Source organism: Onychostoma macrolepis, chromosome 05 (genome assembly GCF_012432095.1).
Source record: "Onychostoma macrolepis isolate SWU-2019 chromosome 05, ASM1243209v1, whole genome shotgun sequence".
Taxonomy (NCBI): Eukaryota; Metazoa; Chordata; class Actinopteri; order Cypriniformes; family Cyprinidae; genus Onychostoma; species Onychostoma macrolepis.
In genome coordinates, this window is record NC_081159.1 from 41,891,647 (window position 1) to 41,908,219 (window position 16,573).

Sequence of the window (16,573 nt, forward strand, 5' to 3'; positions counted from 1 at the left end):
AGAGCAACATGCAGTGCAATACTTGTGTGTAGTGTTGCATCAGAGTCTTCACAAATGCCAAGACGGTGCACTCATATTACTATGAATGGGAGAAAGTGCAACACGCAATATGCCAGAATAAGTCTCGCTTTCTAAATTAATTGGCCACCAAGTGACTTTCCTCAAAAGGGACTTGGTTGCAACCAGAGATATGCTTATAGTGTTCCCCTGTATTTAGTGCTGCCATGTACTGCAGTGCAAGAAAACACTAAATTCTCTAAAAGTGTGACAAAACACTTTTTTATTTTTTTTCTTCAGTAAAAATTGATTATTTGAAGTTTTCCTCTTATGGAAGCCTGTTTCTGACAGGAAAATAAACAAACAAATAAATAAAAAAAAATTTGCAAGTTTTTATCTCACAATTCTGTCTTTTTTCGTGATATTATATTATATTTTTATAACTGATATAAACTTAGACTTGCGAGATAAGAAGCAGATTTGTAAGATATAAGTTCACAATTGCAAGAAAAAAAGTCAGAATTGAGAGAAAGTTGCAATTGCTTTTTTTTTTTTTTTTTTTTTTTGTATTCTGTGACAGAATTCCGAAAATTGTGAGGGGGGGGGAAATAAAATCCAAATTGTGAGATTTAAAAAGTCTCAATTACTACTTTTTTTTTTTTTTTTTTAATTCCATCGTTCTTTTTCTTTTTATTTCTTTCTTTCTTTTTTGCTTTCTATTTACTTATTTATTTGCTTGTTTGTTTGTTTGTATATTCTATATTCAGCCTATATTCAAAGATTGTATTTTTGGTTTAAATTCCAGTGAATTTCTTTTAATTCTATCGTGTTAGATTCATATTCAAATTGCAATTCTGCATCCAGTTTGCCTTAATTCAAATTCAGGAACTGAACTGTAATTTAAAAAGCTTTCTCAATTCAGTTCTGAATGGAAACATATGCAAAGAGAAACAAACAGATGATTTAAGAGCAGTGTCATCGTGATGACGTCAGTCTTCATTCTGCACTGCTCTCTCTCATCTGGACACATGTGTGAGAATGCGGTTTGTTTGTGGACAACGGCTCAGCATTCAGCTCCATAGTTTGACACACAACTCCAGGCTGTTGTCCTGAACTGCTCCCTGAGCAGCCGGACTCTGGACTTCCTGTCAGGCAGATGTCAGGTGGTCAGACTTCTCCAAACTGGCCGTCCACTCATATACGACCACAAAAAGGCCACGAAAACACTGCAGTCAAATCCGGCTGTCAGTTCACCCTTTAGTGCTTAATCCTGTTCTCTATGCACAGTTCAGTCATTTACGGGACTGACAGCCACATTCTACAACCAAATTGAGTGCCGAAAAATTCAGGTAGCGACAACTGCATTTACAGAAATTATATGCAGCGTGTACAGAGCCGAACTGAACAAATAGTTGTTAATGTCGTTTCTGTAAGTGCAGTGTAAGAAATCATAGGGTGCATTTGGACTCATTAGTGTTGCCAAATCTTGCTAGAAAAAACAACATATAAAGAACAAACCCATAATAAACTCAAATCCAAACACGTTATTTTTTTAAATAAGCCACATTACCAGAATATCACAACCTGCCTACTTTATTAAATCCATAATTTGGTTTGCTTTTTGAGCTGAGCCCATACAACAACTCCAAAGACACTTAATACACATTACTTATAATAAGTGGACATGACAACCCTTCAATAGTGCGCTCTGTGCAGTAGCTTTCCAAACATAAACAAAATACGATGGCTCTGTTGACGGTGGTTTAGTTAAAATCTCCAAACATAACGAGACTTTGGTTACTGTAATAATACATTGGTTAAAAATAGCGGGTGCTAAATGCTTGAGAGTTATATTAAAGTTTTGAGAGTTAGTTCTGTCAAATTCACGCTTGAAACAATAAAATAGGGGATTCACTACCGCGTTTAAATGCGGTTGGAACTTACGAGTGTGTACTGTACATGGCCATAGTCTCAACATCATGGTCAGATTTAAAAATTCATATAATTTAAATTCCACTTCCCATCTTACTAATTTCAATTTCGAATCCAGTACTGCAAGTTGTAACCAGATCAATTCAAATTCACACTGTACGGGAATTGTACTGGAACAAATTCTCCAGCTCTGAATTTTGCACAAGCCTGGTTTCCGAGCAGAAAGCTACTCTTGTATCTGATCTTATATTTGGAGCGACGTTTTCTTGGACCTGAAAGCGCTTTGGCTTTTTAATTGACAGACGATCAAAGCTCGATTTCAAAAGTCTGGTTTGTTGTATTTAGACGTTACACTGGTTGTTAATCCATCTGACAGTGTTTCCATTGATTGTCTCTCTGGCATGTCCGCTTTCATGTGTGATGGTGGAATAAAGGCCTTTTTGCCAGGATTCCTCGTGTCAGTTCTTCCCTGCGTTAATAATTACGGTGGGAACGGGCTTCTGTGAGGCATGTAATGACATAAAGTATTTGTTCTAGTCCGTTAAATAAAAACGCATGCAAATTTTTATAAGTCATTCTCAATTGCTTTTAATATCCTGATATTTGGACACTGTCAAAGAATGTGGCTAAATCTCACGAAGCCTGTCAAAAAATGTTCCAGTCATATTTCAGCCTGAAAACACATGAAAAAGAAAATTTGCAGAAGAAAGATGAAGACATTTTTTTTTTTTTTTAAGGTTTATCGTGTAGAGATTAGATCATCTCTGAATGTGCTGTGAATTTAACGCACATTTGGGAATGCTTTATGCGCTACGTTTACTTTATTTACACTTTTGTATTATTTCCAACATTTTTATGAACAGAGGTTTATAGTATTGCACCTATTCTGCCAAAAATAAAATTTAATTGTTATATATATATATATATATATATATATATATATATATATATATATATATATATATATATATATATATATATATATATATATATATATATATATATATATATATATATATATATATATATATATTATATTTATCATCACACATTAATTTTTTATTTTACAATATAATTGCAACTGTGTTAACTATATACAGTGGTTTGAAAAAGTGTTGGCCCCCTTCCTGATTTTTACCTTTTTTGCATGTTTGTCACACTTTAATGTTTCAGATCATCAAACTAATTTAAATATTAATCAAAGATAACACAAGTAAACACAACATGCAGTTTTTAAATGAAGTTTTTTATTATGAAGGGAAAACAAAATCCAAACCCACATGGCCCTGTGTGAAAAAGTGCTTGCCACCTCCTGTTAAATCATGAAAGAACTGTGATTAACCACATTATTTTAGAAAGCCGAGTTAAATTTCACTAGCCAAACCCAGGCCTGATTACTGCCAGACCTGTTGAATCAAGAAATCACTTAAATAGAACCTGTCTGACAAAGTGAAGCATGTTTAAAGAGCAACACATCATGCCACGATCTAAGGAAATTCAAGAACAGATGAGAAACAAAATAGTTTACATGTATCAGTCTGGAAAGGGTTATAAAGCCATTTCTAAGGCTTTGGGACTCCAGCAAACCATGGTCAGAGCCATTATCCACAAATGGAGAAAATTTGGAACAGTGGTAAACCTTCCCAGGAGTGGCCAGCCTACCAAAATTACTCCAAGAGCACCACAACGACTCATCCAGGAGGTCATAAAAGAACCCAGAACAACATCTAAAGAACTGCAGGCCTCACTTGCCTCAATTAAGGTCAGTGTTCATGATTCAACAATAAGAAAGAGACTGGGCAAAAACAGCATCCATGGGAGAGTTCCATGGCAAAAGCCATTGCTGACCAAAAAGAGCACAAAGGCTCGTCTCACATTTGCCAAAAAATATCTTGATTATCCTCGAGACTTTTGGGCAAATATTTTGTGGACTGATGTGACAAAAGTTGAACTTTTTGGAAGGTGTGTGTCCCGTTACATCTGGCGTAAAACCAACACAGCATTTCATAAAAAGAACATCATACCAACAGTCAAACATGGTGGTGGTAGTGTGATGCTCTGAGGCTGCTTTGCAGCTTTAGAACCTGGATGACTTGCCATAATTGATGGAACCATGAATTTTGCGCACTATCAGAAAATCCTGAAGTAGAATGTCCGGCCATCAGTTTGTGAGCTCAAGCTCAAGTGCACTTGGGTTATGCAGCAGGACAATGATTCCAAACACAGCAGCAAGTCCACCTCTGAATGTCTCAAGAAAAACAAAATTAAGGTTTTGGAGTGGCCAAGTCAAAGTCTGGACTTAAATCCAATTGAAATGCTATGGCATGACCTTAAACAGTCCATTCATGCTCGAAAACCCTCCAATGTGGCTGAATTAAAACAATTCTGCAAAGAAGAGTGGGCCAAAATTCCTCCACAGCGATGTGAAAGACTCATTGCCAGTTATCGCAAATGCTTGATTGCTGCACAACCAGTTATCAGATTTAGGGGGCAATTACTTTTTCACACAGGGCCATGTGGGTTTGGATTTTGTTTTCCCTTTATAATAAAAAACTTCATTTAAAAACTGCATGTTGTGTTTACTTGTGTTATCTTTGATTAATATTTAAATTTGTTTGATCTGAAACATTAAAGTGTGACAAACATGCAAAAAAAAAAATCAGGAAGGAAGCCAACACTTTTTCACATCACTGTATAATGATGCTGAATTATATATGTGTATATGTATGTATGTATATGTATATGTATATGTATGTGTGTGTGTGTGTGTATATATATGTGTGTATATATATATATATATATATATATATATATATATATATATATATATATATATATATATATATATATATATATATATATATATATATATATATATATATATATATATATATATATATATACACACACACACACATATACATTGGGGAAAAGAATGATTTGATCCCCTGCTGATTTTGTACGTTTGCCCACTGAAAAACAAATGTTCAGTCTGTAATTTTATTGGTAGGTTTATTTGAACAGTGAGAGACAGAATAACAACAAAAAAATCCAGAAAAACACATTTAAAAAAAGTTATAAATTGATTTGCATTTTAATGAGTCAAATAAGAATTTGATCCCCTATCAATCAGCAAGATTTCTGGATCCCATGTGTCTTTTATACAGGTAAGGAGCTCAGCTTGTTACCTGTATAAAAGACACCTGTCCACAGAAGCAATCAATCAATCAGATTCCAAACTCTCCACCATGGCCAAGACCAAAGACCTGTCCAAGGATGTCAGGGACAAGATTGTAGACCTACACAAGGCTGGAATGGGCTACAAGACCATCGCCAAGCAGCTTGGTGAGAAGGTGACAACAGTTGGTGCGATTATTCGCAAAGAAACACAAAATAACTGTCAATCTTCCTCGGACTGGGGCTCCATGCAAGATCTCACCTCGTGGCGTTTCAGTGGTCATGAGAACGGTGAGGAATCAGCCCAGAACTACACGGGAGGATCTTGTCAATGATCTCAAGGCAGCTGGGACCATAGTCACCAAGAAAACAATTGGTTACACACTACGCCGTGAAGGACTGAATTCCTGCAGCGCCCGCAAGGTCCCCCTGCTCAAGAAAGCACATGTACAGCCCGTCTGAAGTTTGCCAATGATTCAGAGGAGAACTGGGTGAAAGTGTTGTGGTCAGATGAGACCAAAATCCAGCTCTTTGGCATCAACTCAACTCGCCGTGTTTTGAGGAGGAGGAATGCTGCCTATGACCCCAAGAACACCATCCCCACCATCAAACATGGAGGTGGAAACATTATGCTTTGGGGGTGTTTTTCTGCTAAGGGGACAGGACAACTGCACTGCATCAAAGGGATGATGGACGGGGCATTGAAGCCAGCCAGGGCATTTAAAATGGGTCGTGGAAGGGTATTCCAGCATGACAATGACCCAAAACAGACGGCCAAGGCAATAAAGGAGTGGCTCAAGAAGCACATTAAGGTCCTGGAGTGGCGTAGCCAGTGTCCAGACCCCAAAGCCTAGCCAAAGCAACCCCAAAACATCTTTGAACCTCCACCATGTTTGACTGTAGGGACTGTTCTTTTCTTTGAAGGCCTCATTTCTTTTTCTGTAAACGGTGCCATGATGTCCTTTACCAAAAAGCTCTACTTTTGTCTCATCTGTCCACAGTACGTTCTCCCAGAAGGATTGTGGTTTTGTCACATAAGTTTTGGCAAACTCCAGTCTTGCTTTATGCCTTTGTGTCAGCAGTGGTGTCCTCCTGGGTCTCCTACAATAGCGTCCCTTTTCATTCAGATGGCGACGGATAGTGTGAGCTGACACTGTTTTACCCTGTGTCTGCAGATCAGCTTGAATTTGTTTGGAAGTTAATCGGGGTTCTTTATACACCATTCGAACAATCCTTCGTTGTAGTTTTTCATTAATTTTGCTCTTCCATCCATGTCCAGGGAGGTTAGCTACAGTGCCATGGGCTGTAAACCTCTTGATGATATTGCGCACAGTGGACACAGGAACATTACGATCTCTGGAGATGGACTTGTAGCCTTGAGATTGTCCATGTTTTTCCACAATGTTTTCTCTCAAACCCACAAACAACTCTTTACACTTTCTTTTCTCCATGCTCAGTGTGACGCACAACACAAAGGTTGAGTCAACTTTTCTCCATTTTAACTGGTTGCAAGTGTGATTATTATATTGCCCACACCTGTTACTTGCCGCAGGTGTGTCTAAATGCAAATTACAGGAGCATCACATGCTTTAAAAGCAATTATTTCTTACAATTTTGACAAGGTGCCAATAATTTTGTCCAGTCCATTTTTGAGTTCTGTGTGAAATTTTATCAAGTTTGACTTTTCTTCTGTTTTTTTTTTTTTTTGTGTTGTTGCAGTGCAATAAACACGTGAATACCAAAACATTTGCAATTGGAACAATTTTCTGAGAGAAGTGTTGCATTTTCTGACAGAATTGCAAGGGTATCGATATTTTTGGCCATGACTGTATGTGATTTTTATTTATATATATATAGAAACATATATAACATGATATTTATGTCTGTCTTATGGTCTATCAGTTTGTAACATTTTACTGGATGATGTGGTATTCTCAGATCATAAAGCAGTCATTTTTGAGATTGCTTTCAGTCATGAAATAAGTAATTCATCTGTTTCATCCTGCTTGTTTGTAAACTTGACTCTACTACTGCTGAACATTTTGAACATTTGTACATCAGGGCTCCTTCTACAACAACTTTGGAGAATACCCGTTTTCCCCTGGATGTGGAGTTGCTGTTGAATTTATTCAATTACTCTTCCTCTTCCATTTTAGATTCTGTTGCCCCTGTAAGAAGTAGAGTGACCTCATTGGAAGAGGGATAAATTACAGATGTCATATGAGATTTATAAGGAGTCTCTCTCCGCTTATCAGGGTTCTGTGAAGGAGGCAAAGAGGAAATATTTTACTGACTTTATTAATAATCATCATAAGCCTGGTGTTTTGCTTCGTACCATAAATTCTGTGATTAACCCAGGGGTCAGTGCTTTTACTGATGAGTCATTTAATGCTTGTGAAACCTTTTAAAACTTTTTTTTATAGATACGATCATGTTAATTACAGTAGGTCTGAGATTGTTAACTGCAATAGTGACTTTCTTGTTCCTGCTGTGTGCTCTGCTGCACTTACTCAGTTCGAGCCTGTATCTCTCGCAACATTGACTGAGATTGTAGGTCGGATGAAACCTACTAACTGTCCACTGAATATTTTTCCATCAAGGCTCTTTAAGATGGTATTCGAAATTATTGGCCCTAGTATTTTGTCTATTATTAATGGTAGCCTTGTTTCTGGTGTGGTGCCATTATCGTTGAAACACTGTTGAATGCTGTTGTGCAGCAAACCCAAAAAAAAGGCAAATTTGGATAAAACTGTGTTGTCCAATTTTAGACCTATTTCAAAACTTCCTTTTTTTGTCTAAGATCTTAGAGAAGATTGTTCTAACTCAATTGCAGAGCTTTTCGGATCAGAATGCTGTTTATAAGGTTTTTCAATAAGGTTTTAAGGCCTACCATAGTACCGAGTCTGCACTGTTAAGAGTACTAAATGATATATTATTATCAAGGGGCTCAAGGCACTCTGTGGTTCTTATGCTTTTAGACCTTAGTGCAGCATTCGACACAATAGACCATGGGATTCTTATCTCCCGTCTTGAGGAGGGATCATTGTACCACTGATATGCGGGGTTCCTCAAGGGTCTATTCTCAGCCCTATTTTATTCTCGTTATATATTTACCTTTAGGGTCGATGTTTGTAAATATGGAATTGCTTTCCATTTTTATGCTGATGACACACAAATTTATATGCCCTTTAAGAACAATGATGGAAATGCCCTTGATTCTCTTATGAAATGTTTAATTGAGGTTAAGACCTGGTTGTCGTCACATTTCTTTTTTAATTTTAATGAGCGAAAAAAAGAGCTTGTCTGGTTTGGGGATTCTGCACTTCCTGATCTGTTAAATTTAGGTGAGCTGACCACTTATTGTTAACGTCATCAAAAACATAGGGGTTTTGTTTGATAATGATCTGAAATTTGATAAACAGATTAACTCAGTCATTAAATCAAGTTTGTTTCACTTACGACTGTTGGCAAAGGTTAAGTCGTTTCTCTCTTTTAGTGATCTCAAGAAGGCGATTCATGCGTTTATCATGGTGAGGCTTGATTATTGCTATTCCTTGTATGTGGGTGTCTGCCAAACTGCTTTAAACAGATTGCAGTTAGGTCAGAATGCGGCTGCGAGGCTCTTGTCAGGGACTTGTATGCGGGAGCATCTCATATTAGACATGCTCCAACTCTAAATGTTTCCTTAGCGTTTGAGCCAGCAGAGTGTTGAGGTATTGTTTTTGTTATGTTTTGGCTGTCCTGTTTGTGTGTTATGGTGTGGATGTGTTTTTAAACTGTTGATTTTGTACAGTACTTTGGTCAACAATCTGTTGTATTAAAATGTACTATATAAATAAACTAACTAACTAATTTAATTAGATTAGTATATAAATTTAATAATATCTCAATATATTAAAATATCAGAAATTAAATCATTTGTCATCGTTTCTGTTCTTTTTGTTTGTGGTTACGTGTGTTGAATCATTTGTCTCTTTTTCCAGTATGTTCGCAGTTCATGTAAACATATCTGGCGATTCCAAGCAGCGAGGCCTTGTGTGTGTGTGTGTGTACACACCTGTGTTTCTTATAGGTCCCGACCGCTTCCTCTTCCATTGCAATCCATCCGTATTCTCAGTGGAAATCATATGCCATCCCTTCCCCACCTCTCGCAGATTCATCCATCACATTTTCCATCTCAATCAAATCTGCTCACCACAAACTTGAAACATGACACAGTGTCTTCCGAAACTTCTTATGCCGCTGCCAACTATAACACCAAGATGCTGACTATCCCGATTTCATATCCCATTCCTCATATCCCATTCCATATTCCACTTTATCGGCTCACTCTAAGTTTCCATGCTGGGTGAGTTGAGTTACTGTATGTCTTTATAGCTTTGGTCCTCAGCTTTCTTTAGCTTTGCTATCTGACGTCAATCTAGCTTAGTCTGAAATCCTGTCATAAAATTTCCTATGCAGCCACTAAAAGGATATTTGTCGCCTTGAATGTTGGGAAAGGGTCATGTCATTGTGGGGTGATATACAGTATTAGCAGGCTGTCTGCGCTGTCTGAACATGAATTGAAGGAAATTTCCTTTTGTTCAGTAGTTTTTTCCAGCAATCCCACTGTGCGCCTTTTACAGTATATCCATGTAATTGACATTTCCACCTACCAAGTGATGACTTTATTTTGTATTACAGTACTTGCACACTTAGTGGCATTTGGACAATCATACCTATTACTATTGCTCATACTAAAGGTTAGTGATTAGAACAAAGCTATTAATGGTTTCTTCTGAAAATGTTAAGGTGCATTCCTGCAGCTGGAACAGTAAAATAACAGTTAACAGTCACTTAAATGTATTCTTTTAGAAGATACTTTTTGTACACTTTTTTTTCATGTATGTGAACTAGCTAAATAAATATAAATAAATAAATCTTACTGTTTGGCTGTTTATGTTATTTAGCAAGAATGCATTAAATTGATCAAAAGTGACAGTACGTATATACATTTATGTCACAAAATATTTAGATTTCAAATAAATGCTGTTCTTTTTATCTTTAAGTTCATCAAAGAATCCTGAAATCCTGATGTTTCCACAAAAACATGAAGTAGCGCAACTGTTTTCAACATTACTAATAATCAGAAATGTTTCTTGAGCAGCAAATCATCATATTAGAATGATTTCTGAAGGATCGTGTGACACTGAAGACTGGAGTGATGATGATAAATTCAGCTTTGATCACAGGAATAAATGACCTTTTAAAATATATTCAAATATAAATCAGGTATTTTGAATTGGAATAATATTTCACAATTCTTTCTGTATTTTTTACTAAATAAATGCAGCCTTGCTGAGCATAGGAGACCTCTTTCAAAAACAACTTTTGAACAGTATTGCATACTTAATTAATTCTAAGACCTTTTGCCAATAATGTGCGTTAGCATTTTTTTCTGTAGAGCTGTTGTTTGATTGAGTACCTTGATTTGCGTGTTGATGTTTCCTTGTCAACGTCTTGAGCTCAAGTGCTCCACAGCTCTCCACAGCTTTGTCCACAGTTTTCTGCAGTAGTCAGTGGAATTTCAAATGTGTCTTATTTCTTCCCATCATGAGGTATTTACCACTGCAAATGCACAAGCCTTTAGCATTGTCCCCCAGAGCCTCGTAAACCAATGAGATCGCGGCTTCCATGAGCTCATGGCGTGACCAGCCGGAGTCATTATTAATGAGGCACATGTATGGAGGCGCGAGTGTCTCCTGAGTTTTGCACCATACGCCCGCTTTGGCTTTGGAGTTGTTGATTTGTATTTTGAAACAAGCTGGGTGGGCAAAGGTACAGTATAAACTATTAAACCTATTGGGAAAAGCAAGCCCAAATGTTTAGATGTTTTGCAATAGTTTGGTTTTCAATTCTTCTCTGATCCTCTAGATATTGTAGCACTTGCACAGTGGAGAAATGCTTTTCACTGTCATTTCATTTGTCATCTCCAAAAGAGACATGTTTGCGTTTACATGCTTGCATGGTTTAGCTCTGAACCAAGATGGTTACCAAATAGCAGCTTTATCTTCAGGACAGTTTGACCCAGATTTATCGTACAAATGATTGACTATACTACAGATCTTAAGAGCTTTAACCTCCAGAAACGATATGCATGTGTGTTTTCAGAGTGTGTAGCGCAGGTCAAACCTCGGGCATGACTGCTAACAGCTGTGAGGCCTAAAAGAAGCATCAGAAAACAGTTGGTCTGATGGTTTTCCTCCGCAGGTTGTTCATTCACTCAGGACGGGCTGCTAGAAGCCGTTTGTTTGCATTTGCTCGGCATGTTGTTGAGAAAGTCTCTCTTTATGATCCACCAGCTGTGCTTATTCAGGGTCCAATCAACCCGCATTCGATTTTTAAGCCTCTTGAAACGCTGTTTTAACCATTTATGTCTTCTTGAATTTTGTGACTTTCTCATTAAGGGTCATGAATGTGCATGCAATGTTTCAACACAAATGTGTTTTCGAAAGGCTGTACGAATTTTACTTACATCGATTGTGTTAGGGGTCGTGTTACATGTTGTGTCATATCGATTGTGTTCATTGACCTCCGTTGGTTTCCAAGTAATTTTCCAAAAATCAAGGCTTTGAAAAACAGTGAAGAGTCTGGTAAAAATCAAAAAACCTTTTATTGTAGCTTCCCAAACATAAAATATGAATTGCATGAGAGCTTATGAAACTTAAAATTCAAAGTTTACTTGAAACTGAATACTTGTCTTCTGAATCATTCAAGGAGAATTCAGTGCTTCTTCATCTGTTTGAGTTTCACTGTCAGAAAGAAATCTGTGAAAGGATGTTTTTGGTTGATGGTTTGTTGGATCTTAGTCACTTGTCTGTTGTAGCAGACAAGAAACCCATTTTACCCTATAAGGGTTTGAGAACTAGACATAAGAAGGCAAGTACAAATAGCAATAAATGCTACTAAGTACAAATAATGTTAGATATTAATTATACTTAGTTGTGATTATTTTCAGTCACTAAAAGTCACTAAACAGTCACTAAAAGTATTTGACTCATATATATATATATATATAATTTTTATTATTATTATTTTGTCTGTGCAGCTGATTTTTAACAAATATATTTGCAAATAATTGCATATTTCATATATATTTTTTTTTTTTTTTTTTTTTTACATCTCTGGCAACCTGCAGTAGAGTTTTTGTTTGTTTGTTTGTTTGTTTACACGATTCTTTCATGTGTTTCAGTGTTGATTTCTGGTGAATTGCATGTAAACCGTTTGGGGGTCAATTTGACCCAACGCAAGTTGAGTATCCAGATTTTTATCAGGAAAGGAGGGTTAAATCTTCTGTAAAACTGCAGTCCTCAGCCACTCATTTCCATTTAATGAATGTAAATGGGCATCAAGCTAAAAAATAAGTCCATATGAGACTTGAGACTTGTGTTGAGCCGTCAGATGTTTAGTTCTGACTGTTGATCTAAACAGTCAGATCTTGACTGCTTATAAAGAAAAAGGTGTCGGATATACTTTAAAAATATTTTCACTCAGATATTGCTATTAAATTTTACAGATAATTAAACAGAATGGCAAGTGACATAGAATTACACATGAGATTTTCATGTAAAACTGTCAAATTTTTGTAATTAAAAAATGCATATAATGGATTCTGCAGACTTCACACTTTCTTTGCTGATTTTTGGGTAAAACAAAAATGGTGTGCAGAATTGATTTAAACATGGTAAAATGTTTTAAATGGAGCGCTGCACTCTTATTTATAGCTGAGAACAATCATGTTAGTCATATTATTTAAGAAACATGAAAATGGTGAATTATTGTTTTATAGTAGCTTCTGATCAGTGCCGCAACTTTCCTGTTTTCCTTCAGCTGATCAATCGGAAGGACAAGGCCACGTTTGAGAAGCTGGACTATCTGACCTCCAAAGAGGAGAACTATGCCAGGATGAGAGAGTACATCCGCTCCCTCAAGATGGTGTCCTGCATCCCTTACCTGGGTGAGTCCTCATCTGTCTGCTCTCTCTCAGTCTCTCCAAACGTGCTTTACTTCACCTTCCAGTGGTGTAAATGAACCGGAAGAATGATCTTTTTAACATTTGACTGACCAAGGGATCAGGGTTTGTCTGGTTACTGCTGTCCTGTTTGCTCCTGCTGGTAGATTCTGTAAATACATCATAAGCTTCTACAAATCTTTCTACAATGTCAGCCGTTCAAAAGTAGCCATGTATTCAGATGAATAGTGTTTTTTCATTTTTTTTTTTTTTTTTGCTTGGTATGCAACTTTTACAGTACTACCGTTTTGTAAAGAAGCCTCTTCTGCTCACCAAGGCTACATTTATTTGATCAAAACACTTTAAAAACCGTAATATTATGAAATGTTATTACAGTTTAAAATAACCATTTTTGGTTTGAATATATTGTAAAATGTAATTTATTCCTGTGTTCAAAGCTGAATTTTCAGCATCATTACTCCAGTCTTCAGTGTTACATGATCCTTCAGAAATCATTTTGATATGCTGATTTGCTGCTCAAGAAACATAATTATTATTATCAATGTGCTGTTTTGTATTTTTGTGAAAACATATTTCTTTGCATAGAAAGTTCAAAAAACATTTACTTGCAATAGAAATGCATTTGTGATATTATAATTTTTTTTTTTTACTGTCATTTTTGATCAATTTAATGCATCCTTGCTGAATACAAGTATTAATTTCTTTGAAAAAAAATTTTGAACGGCAGTGTATATATTGATAATATTTAATTGTATTATGGTATGTTTTATTAGTGCCTGCTTATTATTTAGAGATTCATAAAAGCTTGAAATTGACTTCTTATTTATACTTATAATGTATCTCATCTGGACATTTGAACATATGAGACATTGAGTCATCGTTTCATAAATACATTGAACTTCATTCCTGAACAGATTTGTGTCTAGCTAAATCATTCATGAAAACATTCAGATGTAAAATGTCACATTCAATTCAACGCAGCAGTTTACGTAAGAACATAGAAATTTGTTCTGTTCATGTTTCGTGGGGCCAAATGTTTGTACTTACTTGTATTGTTTCATGAAATGTGTGGAAATCTACAAGCTCTGTTTTCTCAGCCTTTAGATTTCTGATTTTATCCTTGAGCTCTTGTTTTAAAGAATATCATGGCAATTGTGGCCATTTCACAAAGTATCTAAAACATAATGATAGCATGCATAATGCATGCTTTTTCAATATGATATCTTCCTTGGAACAAGTACTCTCAGCGTTTAAATATGAAACATGCAATTCAGATTTGTTCTTTTATTATTTTAGGCATTTGTCAGTGTTTTCCCGTGCTCTCTCACTCTAATGCACATTGAACCCCATTGTTTGTGCTCTGAACTCTATCAGAGAGATCACAGACGTACGGTTCTCATTACCTCACAGATTCTCAGTTAGTCTGGAGACTCAACAATAAATTGATTCCAAACCCTCTGTGCTGTTACTGGGATATCAGTGATCAGGGAAAACTATGGAAACTATGTCTCATATTCCTCAGCACTTACCCATTTACAGCTGCTGTTCTGATTTTACACAAATTGGGTGAAGATGGCGGGATACACATATTAAAAGCTCATATCAGGTACTCTGGGTTTGATTTATAGACATGTCACAGGCGCTGTTTCTTTAGGTTTGTCTAAGTATTTCTTGGACAGACTGTACTCATGTTCTTGCAGTTCTTGGACATGTAGTTGGTAGATTTACGCACCAAAACCATTAACTAAACAAATTATTATCCAGGGGCGATTCTACGATTTTCATTTTAGGGGGCTCAGCCCCCAATGAGGGTATAATAATAAAAATAATACAAAAAAACTAGTAGGGTAGGGTGGTATACTAAACTCATTGCAGTATTCCACTGTATTGTATGGGATAACATTTGAGTACTGAATAAGCCAAATACAAGTCTTTCTGATAACACACACACCTGTTTACTGTAGAAACACAACATTTTACTGTTTGCATTTCTAGTACAAACCTCTTTCTTTAGCTCAAGTATACAAACCTCTTATGCTCAAGTACTGTCTGTCACGGTCTTTAATCATTTCTGTGCATGACTGTATGGTAGTTAATGCCACATGCACTGTAATATGCTTTATATTGAAAGTTACATTTTCCAAATGAAAATAGCAACATTAACTTTTTATAAAGTACGTGTTAAGGGCTACATTTTCACTGGGGGAAACAGCTGTGGTGTGACGAGGGGAAAACTTTACAGTAGACGGGAAACTGATTGCTCCCCCATGACATTTTGTAAAGTGTATTTAAATTACAACAAAGAACTGCACAGATGCAGATATTATAACAATCTATCGATAAACACACACCTGGTCCTCTGTTTCTCGCTCTGCGCACTGAAAGACGGGGAGGAGACAAAGTCTGCCGCTTCATATGAAGGGGACTGAGGCGATCACAAATTCATGTACAGTTTATGGAGCTAATCGCTAAATTTTTAGCAGAGCTGAGTAGAAATTTAGGGTAAAGCCCCCCTAAAAATGGCCTAGCGACGCCCATGGTATTATCCTTCTTGCAGCGTATTCTGGCCAAGAATTCTTCACTTAGATAAGAGATTGTTTGTCTGACATGTAAAGCGACAAACCACTTTTTAAAAATTTTTATCTGCCATTTGGTCTGAAATACAGTAATAATTGGCCGAGAAACAACATTTCTTTCTTCCTTCCTGTGTACAATTTGTCTGCAGGCTTTGACATTGTTATTTTGGACTAAAAAGTGGTGCTGTTTTTTTATTTTTTATTTGTTCATTTAGTGAAGGTGGAAGAACACTTACACTTACCAGAAGTGACTTACAAAAGAAGAACAAAAGCAATTTGTCGCTGAGCCAATATTCGTAGTATGTTAGGATATTTTGACAACTAGATTAGAAAGCAAACTAGATATTAATCAGCACATCATGTAATTAATTTTCCGAAAATTAGTAATCGATTGACAGCCCTACTAAAAAGCCTAAAAGGGGCGTTTAATATGAGAACTGACCGACCCCAGCACAATCTTATGCTTTATACATGAACTAATACCTTCATGTGTTGGTGACCCAGCACATGGTATTCAGAGTATGTACTTGTCCTAGTGCCCTAGAAATGCCCTGTCATGCTGAACAGTCAGCGTGTTGTTCTCTCTTTTACATCTGCTCTTTATGTCCATTATTTGCAGCCATGGGCATCTGCTTACAGTAAACATGGACAGAATGCCACAGAAGTTCTCATTATCTGTTGCACACTTCTGTACTATCTTAAAACCTCTTTATTAAGTTCATCCCAAAATGAAAATGTGCTGAAATTTTGTAGTTGTAGATGGGTATGTTTCTACATTGGAACAAAGTTAGCATTCCATCACTTGCTCACCAATGGATCCTCTGCAGTGAATGGGTGCCGTCAGAATGAGAGTCCACAAGTTTTTATTTAGAACGGTTTT

The 16,573-nt window shown here is 36.5% G+C and overlaps 1 protein-coding gene across 3 annotated transcripts in view; it reads left to right on the plus strand.

The window, feature by feature from the left end:
- LOC131540638 (ras-specific guanine nucleotide-releasing factor RalGPS1) overlaps positions 1-16,573 on the plus strand; it is a 143,026-nt gene that overhangs the window by 50,096 nt on the left and 76,357 nt on the right. For all 3 annotated transcript variants that reach the window (XM_058775703.1, XM_058775705.1, XM_058775704.1), the window contains exon 8: positions 12,976-13,102. In XM_058775703.1, the coding sequence (XP_058631686.1) occupies positions 12,976-13,102 (127 nt within the window). The remainder of the gene's footprint in view (positions 1-12,975; positions 13,103-16,573) is intronic.